The 12,647-nt window shown below is 45.7% G+C and overlaps 1 protein-coding gene across 4 annotated transcripts in view; it reads right to left on the bottom strand.

Moving 5' to 3' along the window:
• Nucleotides 1-12,647, bottom strand: part of Tti1 (TELO2 interacting protein 1) — a 43,874-nt gene that overhangs the window by 12,344 nt on the left and 18,883 nt on the right. For 3 of the 4 annotated variants that reach the window (XM_006235428.5, XM_017591994.3, NM_001134619.1), the window contains 3 exons: nt 7,568-7,756; nt 4,550-4,707; nt 1,356-1,496 (listed from right to left, as the gene is read on the bottom strand). In XM_006235428.5, the coding sequence (XP_006235490.1) occupies nt 1,356-1,496; nt 4,550-4,707; nt 7,568-7,756 (488 nt within the window). Of the gene's footprint in view, nt 1-1,355; nt 1,497-4,549; nt 4,708-5,460; nt 7,245-7,567; nt 7,757-12,647 lie in introns of those variants that run through there. The other variant, XM_063284397.1, reaches the window with a different exon arrangement.

The raw sequence follows: 12,647 nt of genomic DNA on the forward strand, positions 1-12,647 counted from the left end.
GGAGTCGTCACTGTGTTCTGTGTGTCTGACTGCATAATCTCTCATGTACATCAGCCTTTTTCTATCTTTCACAACAGGCAGTCTCTTTGCATGTGTCGTTTAAACTTTCTGTAGCAGAACATATTGAAATGTTGTGCCCCGCTGCACAAGACTGAGCAAACAGGAGGACAGGCATTTCTTTAAGAATCAGTAAGCAAGGCATAATGGGCACCCAGCATCCGTCCAGTGTGCAGAGCAAGGCCCTCAGCTAGGACCTTTAGCTGTATCACGTGACCTCAGGTAACGAACTATTAATGTGTCTGCGTGGAGAAAGCAGCCTTGCTTACAGTGCACACATCTTTCTAGGTTTTCATTTTTCTACACTGGCTGTCATTTTAAATAACCTATTAATTTTCATAAAGGGAAACAGTACATCTGAATACGATTTAGTAATACTCCTTTCTGCTCTGCCTCCCCCAGGCTCTCTTTTCTCTCCTCCTTCCCTCTTAACACATAGACGCAGACAGACAGACACATACACACACCATTTCATGCATTTTGCTATGGAATTAACATGATCAATTATGCCCTTTAAATATAAGCTGGTGCTCTGGCTGCTGGAGATGCCGGCACACTGACTGCGTTCCAGCTCCCGACTGCCAGCCCTCCCCCATCTCTTCCCTCTGCATCATCTTGCTCATCCACTTCCAATCCGTGCTGTCTTGCATGGTAAATGTATCTCTGTAGGACGCCATTAAGTGCTTTTTAGAACAAGGAAGGATATAAATAAATAAGTGAAAATTCATGTGCTAATATAAGCCGAACTAACCAGGAGAACGATATCTGTACAGGCTAAAGCTTTTCAAAGGTTTCCCCAGAGTTCTACTTATCCCTGACAGAACTATACCCAAGCCCCACCTGAAAATGGGTGACTGTGGGCTTGGGCTGAGCAGATGGGCCGATCACCTCGACTCTCAGGCAGTTCATGAAGCATGAGTCTAACCTGGGTTCTATCCCTTACCAGCTGTACAGTCCCAAGATGTGTTACTGTCTCTGAACTTGGCCAAAAATCGAGGTAGCAAGCACCTTACAGGTTACTCTGAAGTAAGCTTCCATGTGGGCAATGCAATGCCAAGCTTACTGCCTGGCACACAAGAGATGCACAGTGAACATGAACACTAGTGGCCCTCCCTTTACGGGTTCACTCAGCTTTAAAGTCTAAAGACTGCCATGTAGTTTCTCCTGGGCTTTTCTTATTTTTCTGCACTTTCTTCAAGTTCTGTGTCCAGAGGTAAGAGAAAGAGAAGTGATGCAGAAGAAGGGGGCAGCCTCTGTTCTTCAGATCCGCATCCCATGACAACTAGGGCTGTCAGTACCTTGAAAGCTCTGAGCACTGCCAGGGGGTCATCACTTGTGAGTCGGTGCACGAGTGAAGGCCAGGCTCGGTGAGCCAGGGGAAGAAGCTGGTTCTTGTGGGTCTGTAGAACTTCCACACACAATCCCAGCACGTCCAAGACCTGAAAGAAAAGACAGGATTTCAACAGGCAGTAGAGCTTGAAACCATATGCCTGGGACCAAGTCACAGTTCAACAGAGTGAGCCTGAGAAATGCATTAAGAGAGTAAAGAAACTTGATAGACCTTTTGGTTCCAAAATGAACCTAATTTCCCAGTTTTGGCTACTCCTGTCTACCTCAGTCCACAGTAAACAAGGGCCACACAGTATACAAGGACAAGATATATACTTCCTTGCCTTCATGGAATTTAGGGTCAGCTGGGAAAGACCTTAGATACCATTCAATAGAGAAAAAGCTAGCTACTGTACCAGGAAAGACTGTAAAGGATAAATGTAAAGAAACAAACAGAGACCTTTAAAGCACAGACTTGGGACTGTATTTCTGAGGAATGGCTTCTAAAAGGAGACATAAATGGTGAGCGAGTAGGCACTAGGTCAGCTCACAGTGCGGGTCACTATCGCTGGATCAGAACAAAGAAGACCCTGAGGCCAGGACGGACCTTGGGATAAAGTGCTAACTGAGCATGTGCAGTGCCATGGGGTCCATACCTAGCCCCAAAACCCCAGCAAACCAAAAAAGACCCAAAGCGTGTCCTGATTAAGAAACGAGGGCAGCCACAATAGGAGAATGAGATGGAGGTGAACCATAAAAGAGCATGTTAAGAATCTTTCATTTTGTCCCAACTATGCTGAGGCATTTCCAAGGGTCTTAGCAGGGAAATGACCCAACATAGCCATGTTTCTGAAGGTCATCCCAGCTGCTGAGGGAAGAAGGCATTTGAAGGGTGTAGGAAGAGGTGATGTGGCCCTTAGAAGACCACAGCAAAGATGTGTGGTCACATGATCTTGGCAGAACCATGAAAGGACTTGAACCTGCTCTGGAAAGGATTTGAACCGTTTGACTTCAGCAGTACTGTGTGACATCAACAGAACTGCTCAGAGTTGGGTGGAGGAAATGAGCATCAGAACCACTGAAGGAGACAGGAAGCAGGCAGGTGGAGCAGGCTGAGAAGCTGGTGGGGTCGAGTCTTATTGCTGCTATCAGAAGTAGGCAGGAAGCTGAGGGCCAGCCAGCCTTACCAGAGAGGTTTGGGTTAGCCTAGACACACACTGACCTTTTAGTCTACTACTGAATACTGACAGCCAGCATCAATTGTAGGTAGTGGTCAGGACAGCAACATACACCGGCTTTGCAAGGCCGTGTGCCCTTGAGTCAGATAGGCAGAGTGAAGGTGGCCAATGGGTCTTACTAGGAGCTCCTAAAACCAGCTGCCCCACAGCAAAGTCACAGAATCAGAGAGGGCATGCCCTGGAGGAGACAGAGTTGGCAGGAGGAAGAGAAAGCTTAGCAGGACAGAAGGGGCAAGAGTGCAGGACAAGGGTGGTCGGACTGGCTGCCACTGTCACTGTCTGGACAAGCTTCATCTGTTTTGGTGGACTCAAAACTGTCTATTTCCCACCTCTGCCTGGAGTGTGCTCCTTGCCTTTGTCCCTTTGCACATAGCCCTTCAACCTTTAGAAATGTTGCTGCCTCAGAGGCCTGCTTAGCTGGCTAGCTGGAGTCAGAAAGTAAGCTCCGTCTCACGGATAGATTACCCCTCTCTCCCACAGTGCCTGCTCGTTACCCCCATAGCACCACCTACATTTGGATATGTGAGTGTATTGCCCCCACCCCACAACAGATACACAACTCTGTGAAGACAGAGCTCTCATCTGTCCCACTGCCTTCTGCATGCCCTCTGCATGCCCTGCAAAGGGCTCAAAGAGGGAGGGGATGAGTGAGTGTACACGCCTCACGTCACGCTCTCCTATCTTTGTATGAACATCTTGTGAGGGTGACATCCTGTCCTCATTTTCCCTCACTCAAGGTCCTCCTGGTAAAAGGCAGGGGCATCATGTTAACTCAGCTCTGTGGGTCTAACTCCTACACTGACAGGCTTTTAAAAAATGTATTAATTATTATTATTAGAGTACGCGTGTGTGCACATGAATCAGAGTATGTGTGCCACAACATTACTGTAGAAGTCTTGGGAATTGGTCTAATGTCTAGCTAGCCTAAATGTCATTCATCCATCCATCCATTCATCCATTCATTTTTGAAGCAGGGTTTTTCTGTGTAGTATTAGCAGTCCCAGAGGTTGCTTTGTGGATGGTAGATGAGGCTGCCCTTGAGCTCATGTGATCCACCTGCCTCTACCTCGCAAGTGCTGGGACTAAAGGGACGTGCCACCACACCTGTCACCAACTGACACTGTTAATGACTGCAGTGTGTATACATGTACACAGCTGCCTCAAAGATGAAGAGTATTCAGAAGCCCAAACAGTGCCTAGACACTAAAATTGAGTCCTTGCAAGCCACATATACCTAGCTCCAAATGATTGTGGAATGTGGATGGACAGAGGTCTCATGAAGACTGAAAAGGCTAACACAGACGCTGACCCTGGCCATAACACAAGGATCAGGGTTCCCTGCCTACCCCGTCATTTAACCAGGCCACTGATGCAGAGCAACAAGGCCGCTGTTCTCCCTCTCGCTTAGGGTCAGGAGAAGTGATGCTTCTCTTTGGCTTCAGAACTTTTCTGGCGTGATTATGCGGTCCCCTTCCCCATTGTCCTTTTGCTGAGTCACCCGTGTGGCTCAGTCCTCGTGACGGGGGCTTGCCTGGGAACTGCTGACACAGGAGGAAGTCAGATTGCAGAGAGTGTTGGATTTTTTCCCATGATGAACATAGGGAGAGAAATAAAGGCCAGGCTTAGAACAGCTACCTGAAGTCACTAGAAGCTGCACCCTGCATCAAGTCAGCACAGAAATGAGAGCCTTTCGAAGCACATGGCATTCTTTGCCTTGGGGACTCAGCTCCCTCTCGGCATTTGAGCTGACAGAGAAAGATGACAGAAAAACTGTCATCCCACAGAAAAACTCCTCTTGATGCTTCCTATAAACATCAAGCATGGACCAGGAAGTGAGGGCATCTGCTTGTTCACCCAATTACCACGGACCACAACACACCTCAGACTTGCTGCCCTACCCATGAAGAGAAGGGCCACACACTGACCTTCAGGCGGACTTTCAGGTTTTTATCTGATAACAGGTGGATACAGCGCTCCATCACGTCCTTGGCTATCTGGATGTGCACTGGCAGTGGTGGCTCCACGTCTGGAAGGGCGTCACTCTCATCCACTCTGGGAGGGACAGACTGCTCCTCTGAAAGAACTGAATTGGTGAGAGTGCTTTAGAAAGGTGGCCAATGTGACGGCCAGCTTCAGCCTCCAGAATAGGACTTAAGAGGAAAATGTCCAGAGAAGCACTGTAAAGAATTTAGGCTAAGTTACACAAGTGAAGAAGTTCGCTGGGTGTGGCACACACACCTACAATCACAAGAGGCTAAGAGACAGAGGCAGGTGGGTATTGGAGTCTAAGGTCAGCCAAAGCTGCTCAGTAAGCGGCACCCCACCTTCTAGCCTGCAGATGCAACACAGCTCTGTGATATAAACTTCTGCACGGGAGGAAGAATAACAATATATTGGGAGGGATAGGAAGCAGGATAATAGATGACTTAAAACTCTTTTAAGGGCACAGTTCTAATTTGAAGCCCTGGGCTGGGCAGTGTCTGGTGTGGCCTTTTCTCTGTTCTCTTCTGTTTGATTCATCCTTTGACCAAAGAGGGCTGAAGCTTATCATTGTTACTAGGGTCTTTGGATGGCAACGCCAACCCTTCTTTATCTTTTGGTTTGAGAGCTGACATTATAAGGCAGTCCGGTGCAATACACAGATATGGGGCTTGGACTGGGGCACTTCACACCCTGTTAATACATCCTTCCACTGTACATCACCTCACCTGCACCAAAGGGATAAGGCATATATCCGTTTGCTAACAAAGAGAGACTGAGGAGGATGTCACAGTTCTCACCATCTCTCTGCCTGAAACCCCATCCCCATCCCCACCCTACAGGACTCTTCTGTCTCCTTAGAGCCCCCAGCCTGTTCCACTGTCCCATCAGCAGCTGTAAGCATTCCCACTGGGCTGGGCACTGCGTCCATAACTTTTTCTGGGTTCAGATTCCTCTGTTGGAAAACCTGAAACTTATAATACAGCCTGTACCAGTCTTCATAGAAGCTGAGAAGATGAAATCAAGGAAATCAAACACTCATGAAGACTGGGAATTTCAAGAGTGACAGGGCTAGCCTGCTCTTCTTCGGAGGAGTGGGATAGAGGAGATTGCTGTTTGAAATTTGCCTGATGTGGAGTGCTGTTTCAGGGACGTGAGCTTCTGTTTCTGGAGGAAGGTTTGATTCATTCCAACTGATCCCAGAACTATCCATTAGAACCAGATCTTTGTGTGATTGTGTGTGTGTTTATGTGCGCGCACGCGTGTGCACATGCATGTATGTAAAGGCTGGAAGTCAAACTTGGGCTTTGTTTCTCAAAAGTTATCTACCCTGTTTTTTGAAACAGTATTTCTCATTTGGTCTTGCTGAATAGACTAGGTTAGCTGGCCAGAGAGCCCAGGGACCTGCCTGCCTTCACATCCTAAGTACTGGGATTACAAGCTCATGCCAGGCTTTTTACGTGAATTCTGAGGATCAAACCTAGGTCCTTATGCTTGCACAGCAAGCATTTTACTGACTGAATTATCTTACCAGCCCAAGAACCAGAGTACTTAGTCACGGAAGAACAGATTTATTGATGGAACTTGAATTTTGGACTAGAAGGACAACTTTGATCATGACAGACCCTGTCACCCCCTCTTCACAACTGCAGGTTTATGTGAGGTCTGAGTGTGGTTCATAGAAAGGTTTGGGTTGGCTCAGCAAAGAAACGGAGCCTGGCAGGCTACAACAGAGCAAGCACTCTGTCATAGGGGCCATACCAGCTCCGCTCTGCATGAGCCTTGTTTGGACCTGTGCTGTTTCCACTGCTCTGTTGCATTCACTGTGGCAAGCTGTGCTCTCCTGTTATCCTGGGCACTAAACTCTCCTGTTATCCTGGATGAATGTGTTGGCTCCAACTTACTAGAATCAGAGCACAGATGGGAAAATGAAAAAGAAAAAAAGAAATCTGCTCACTTCCAACCTAACAAACTAATTTGGGACTCAGTTCGATTTAGGACAGTCCTGAGACCACCAAGCTCATTATGACTTGGCATTTTATATTTGCAGAGGCGATTCTAATAATTTATTAATCCTTCCGTGACCTGAAGCTCCAGATTGAGTTTGTGAATAAAACAAGAGGCCAGAGCTGATACTGGCTTGAACTCTCTTTTTCCCTCCTCTCATATAAATAAGCAAGAAAAACACTGCAATCTTTCTCTACCAATAAAGATGAAGCTTATGAATAGACAGTGGAACTGGGGGGAAGGAATAACAGGAAGAAGCATAAAGAAACATGTCCAACTTGGGCTTTAATCAAAGGCATGCAAAATGCAATAACAAGCCATTCTTAACTTGTCAAAATAGAAAGAAGTGAACCAAGTAATTTCTGCACCCCTGCCACTGTTAGGAAGGTGTAGACTGATCTAACTGTCTGGAAGGCAATCTGGTCAGCATCAAATGTTGTTCTTACCTTGGACCAAGAAACCCCACTTGTAGGGTTTTGGAGATGCATGTAGGTGGGAAAGCTCACACACAGAATCACCCCTTGCCACACTCTTCACCACAGCAAGGCTAGAGGCAACCTCAACTTCACACTTGAGATGGACGCTTGGCAGCTGCCACTCCAACACTGATCATGAAACCCTGGAGTGTGTGTCCTTTTAATGAGACCCAGAAAGGATGTGGTCCAGTTAGACTCTAGTGCAGTGGGCACACGGCAGAGCCTAGTGGTGCTAAGTCCTAGGTTCAGTCCTCATCAGCACAAAACAAAAACTATTTGCAACCATGTAAAACAGAAGCAACCAGGTAAAAAACTTTGTTCAAAAAATGGAAAGTAGAATCAGTTCACACACACGTTTGTGTGCACAGCACAAGTTTGGGGGCAACTTTTCTTCTCTTTCACTTCTTGCAATGATTTTGCTGTTTTCGCAATGATCTGTTTTAAGAAGGAACTACTGAAAGCAAAATAAATAGCAATTACCTTCTTCAGCTTCAAGATCAGAAACATTCCCCTCTGCCATATCCTTCTCCTGGAGATAGCTCAGCACAAACCGCTCGATGTCCTCAGCTGTGGGGCTAGCCTTGCTAGCTGCTGGCGTTTGCCTCGCCACTTCTTCTAAACTGTGCTGTTGGAGTTGCCCAGTAGAACCCGAGTCTGGGAACCAATGTGCTGAAAGAAAACATTATCATGATGACCTGGGTCACTGATGACAGGCACTCCCACTTTATAAGTAGATTAAGCTCTTTGGCAAGACTGGCATGGCTCTGAACTATCCAGACACCGATTACATCCTTCCCCCTCACCCCAACCACCACTCCAGTCGGGTGCCTGACAACTTGCTGTCTTTCAGTGGCTTCAGTATGTGAGGCATTTTCCTGCCTCAGAACTCATATATACATCCCTCTTGAGTGTCCAGAACACTTTCTTTACATCTGGCTAATTCCAAATCACTTCACATTTTAGAACAACCAAACAGTTCCCAGTAAAGTCATCCCTTACACAGCACAATGCTGTTCCCCATGTATTTTGTACTGTATTTATTTTGTGTGTACTGTCTGGTATGTGAATCTTCACCAAGGAACTCTTGACTCTAATATGCCCACAGCATAGGGTGGGAACTCAAACATGCAGAATGAAAACCACAAGGCAGGAGAAGGAAGACAAATAATGTAACTCCGAGGACAAGATGTGCTCCTTGGTAGAAGACATCTCTCTTCTCACGGGGGACTCTAACAGAAAATGCTCCAGCGCCTCTCACATGTCACCACAGAATAAACTTTAAGCCATTCCCGAGGTTTTCAGTTGTGCCCTGAGGGGCTGTAGGCCTCTGCAGAGATCATGACAGGAAACCAGGAGGCAGCAGGTCAGGGTGAATGTGCAGTGTCCACCAGGGACTAAACTCCTTATTTGACTACAGCAGTTCTAATCTCAGCCATTCTTGGATCCTGAGGCCCTTCAAAGTCTTCCCTTTAAAGAGATTCTGAATACTTAAACATAAAGCAACAACGTCTCCAATCTTACAGCCACTGGTCCATGCGCTCCCTCTGCAGACAACAGGACAAAGACCTGTCACGTTTTGCACCTGCTAATCTCCTCTTCATTAAGGAGCCATTGCCCAGAACCAGAATAGCGAAAGGGAGATGACAGGGTCAGGCACCTGAGACATTTACCAGATGCTTGAGATTCCAGTGTCCTGGCCACTATCTGGAAGTTCTTACACATAGAGTTAAGCATCCTTTTAAAATTTAATTTAATTTTGAAGAAAAGGCAGAGGCCTGTCTGCCTGAACTTGCTGAATGCAGGGAGTAAAGTTGTGCTAAGTGTGCTGTTTCTTCAGTGCCCCATTCCCAGGTGTAATTAGGCTCTGGGTACACTCTAAGGTGCTGGTCCCAAAGGGTTAAAGTCCAGCCACAGCACTTCCGCCGCTGGGAGTTCACACTGCAGATTCTTTCTACATTCAAAGCCGGTGTCAGATTGGAATGTCTTTGCTCACAAATGGGTTTTAAGCATATGAAAAGAAGCTCAACCTCATTCTTAATGCAAAGTACAACTATAATAAGGTGCTATTTTCTCCTATTGGATTAGCAAAGATCAAAAGCTCAGTAATAAGGAAGTATGGGTGAAGGTGTGGCAAAATTGGCACTTTTACATTGCTGAAGGAGCTTAAATTGGTACAACCTCTTAGGAGAACAATTTGATACTCTCAATCAAACATTTAAATGTAAAACTCTTCAACAGGTTTTTCTTTTAGGAATTTATACTACTGATACACTGAAGGCAAAAGAGAGTGCAGCAGATGTAATTTGTGGCAAGGCTGAGAAAGGGCTGAAATGCCAACCGAGAAAGGGCTGCTATGACACAGCAGGGAGGGATGCAGCTGTAAGAGCACCCCAGTCCTGTGTCAATGGGGAACCCCCACCTCCAGTGCGGATTGTGACAGGACGACTTCCTGGTTCATCCTTGCTGTGAATGCTTCTGTTCTCCCTGGGCACCTGTTGCTTTTTAGTCAATGCCTATGAAGCATGCATGTTCAGTAACTCAATGCCCAAAAACACGTGCTTGGTTCTTCCATGACTTTTCAGAAAGTCTGTGAAAGCAAACTTCCATTCTCTTCTTAAAAGAAAGGCCATCTGTTAGGCAATTTGACGACAAGCAGGAATGGCAGCATCAAGTGCTGCTGTGATCTTTGAGTGAGCATTAATTTTATGACTTACTATTTAAAATGCAATTACATATTGGTTTGCTTCGAAACTTGGGGAAAATCCATCTCCAATTTTGTTTTACACCCCCACCTCAACACACAATGTCCCAGATACCTCAAGAGTCTGTATTTTCCTTTCTGTAATGTAGACCCCACCCTTCTACTTCAATTTTAGAAAGTGCTATACCTTCAGATTACCAAAGACATCAGAAATCTAAGAAAATTCAAATTCCAAAATCCAAATGTGTTACCCTCCTAAAAAGACGCGCATTTCCTATGCTTTCACTTTTGTACATTTTTTTATGTATGAGTGTTTTGCTTGCATGTATGTGTCTGTACACCATTTGTGTTCCGGGTGCCTCAGGTAGTAAGAGGAGGGCATCAGGTACTCTGGGGCTGGAGTTCCACATGTTTGTCACCCACCATGTGGGTGCTGGGAGTTGAACTTGGGTCTTCTGCAAGAGCAAAAGTGCTCTCAACCACTGAAAAATCCCTCCAGCTTCCTAAGCCTTTTTGTAAAATGTTTACATTTTAAGCTGAAATATAATCTAGTTCCCCAGTGTAGCAGAGATGGGACATGTGGGCCATAGAGCTGGTCTCAGTCTGTAATGCCTAAGTAGTTAGGGGTCTTAGTCGGACGATCAAGCCAGTCTAGACCTGGGTTTGTTATCAGCTGCTTCGCTAGTGACTATTAGCACAGACAGGAGTTACAGTTAGGATCTGAAATGCCTCCCAAAGGCCATGTCCCTTAGCTAGTGGTACTCTTTGAAAGCTGGTGCAACTGTAAAAGATGTGACCTGGATGGAAGAAGTAATGATTATAGGCAAGCCTAGGAAGTCCTGGTGGCCATGGCACAAACAGCTTTTCTCCATCATGGCCCTTGACCAAATGCTTCTACCTTATCACACTCTAAAATGCAACAGAATGGGCTTTGGACTAAACTTCTGAAACCAGATAAACCTTCCCTCCTTTAGGGTGTTTTAGCCTCAGCTACTTTGTCATGGTGTTTGAGAGACTGCAGTCCAGATCAAACTTCTTCTCTTAGCCTGTGTGCCCAGTATAATCTCTATATTTCCTGTTTAACCCTGTATTATACTCTCTACAACATTTTCTCCAAACACTTCATCCCTGCGTGTGAATAGTATTCACACCATTCTGCTGATAGTGTTCTTAGAATCATAGAAAAAGTGCCATAGCCATGTACATACAGCCTGGCAGCCCCTCTGCCTTTAGGTCACAGCCTTAGTGGTACTTCGCAGAGAGGCACTCCCTGACCATGCAACTTAGAGCAGCCTATTCCTGTTTGTCCCCTGCATAAGGTCTTCATTTCCTTCAAAGCGCTTATCAGAGGCTTCCTGAGCTTGCTTAATGCTTTCATTACTTGTTTATCATTCCTCTCAGTATCAGGGAAGCTCCATGAGTTTGTTTATCTTGTTCCCTGCTCTATCCTCACTACTTAGTGTAGCATCTGACATATAGCAGGCATTCTTTATGAGTGAAACAAGCATTCACACTGTCTGGGAATGTTCATGAATGAATGAGTGAACACTGCAAACATCACCTCAGAGCAGTTGCTTCTCCTGAGGAAGTTTCTCACGTGGTTTTAACCTGACAGAGAGGCTTTCTCTGTCCCACTAACAGCACTGGAGATGTGCTCTTTGGATAAAGGCAGCAGAATATAGCTCAGTGTTTTTCATTCAATGATTAACTGTCTAGCTGAGGGATTTATTTATTGATTAGACATGCTCATGCTATACAGCTCCGGCTCGCCTTGAACTCATGATCCTCCTGCTTGAGTTTCCTGGCAGCTGGGATTACAGGTATCATTCCAAGTCTGGCTGTTTTTCATGGTACAAACTGTGCCATGTTAATGGTAGCACAACAGGGTCAAAATAGAGAAGAGACAATTAAGTCAACTTGGACAACTAAAAGGTTAAAAGGAAAGGCTGGCTTAGTGGTTAAGAATACTGGCTACTTTTCCAAAGGACATGGGTTCAATTCCTAGTACAATATGGTAGCTTATAGATACCTGTAAATCCAGTTCCAGGGGATCTGATGCCCACTTCTGGCCTCTGAGGACACTGCATATATGTGATACAGACCCCCAGCTTCTCCCCCCCCAAAAAAACCCCAAACAAATCTTAATTAAAAGAAAAGTTAAGGATGGCTACAGTGCTTTAATGCCAGCACTTAAGAGGCAGGGATGGCACAGCAGTTAAGAACACTCCTTAGAAGTGTTCTGCTGCTCCTCTAGAAGACCCAGGTCTAATCCCCAGCACTCACATGGTGTCTCATAAGCTAACTCCAGTGCTAGGAGATAGCGCCCTCTCCTGCCTTCTTCAGGTACCAAGTGCACACGGGCAGGCATACATGCAGGCAGAATACTTACATGCCTAAAATCAAAATAAATTTTTTTTTTTAAGTTTTTAGATTACTGCTATCCAGTATGGTCCACATGGCTATAAAAACCAAACAGAATTAAAATTCCAATTCCCTACTGGATATAATGGTTCACCCCTGTAATTTCAGCACTAGAGAGACTGAGGCAGGAGGAATGCTGCAAGTTCCAAGTTTAGGCTTTATAATGAGTTCCCGGGGAGCTTGGGTTGCAGAGTGAGACCCTGTCTTTAAAAAGGGAACTGAACCAAAATATTCAATTCCCCAGTAGTACCCACACATAGCTGGATAGAGGAGCCAGAATATTACCATCATCAGAGAATTCTACTGGAGGGCTAGGGATGGAGCTCAGTAGTAGAATACCTGCTTAGCACACGTAAGTCCTAAGTTCAATCCCCAGAGCCAACCACTACTCAAAGAAAGAAAAGGAAAGGAAAAGAAAGGCTCTATGTGCTGTTCCAG

This window comes from Rattus norvegicus, chromosome 3 (assembly GCF_036323735.1).
Source record: "Rattus norvegicus strain BN/NHsdMcwi chromosome 3, GRCr8, whole genome shotgun sequence".
Taxonomy (NCBI): Eukaryota; Metazoa; Chordata; class Mammalia; order Rodentia; family Muridae; genus Rattus; species Rattus norvegicus.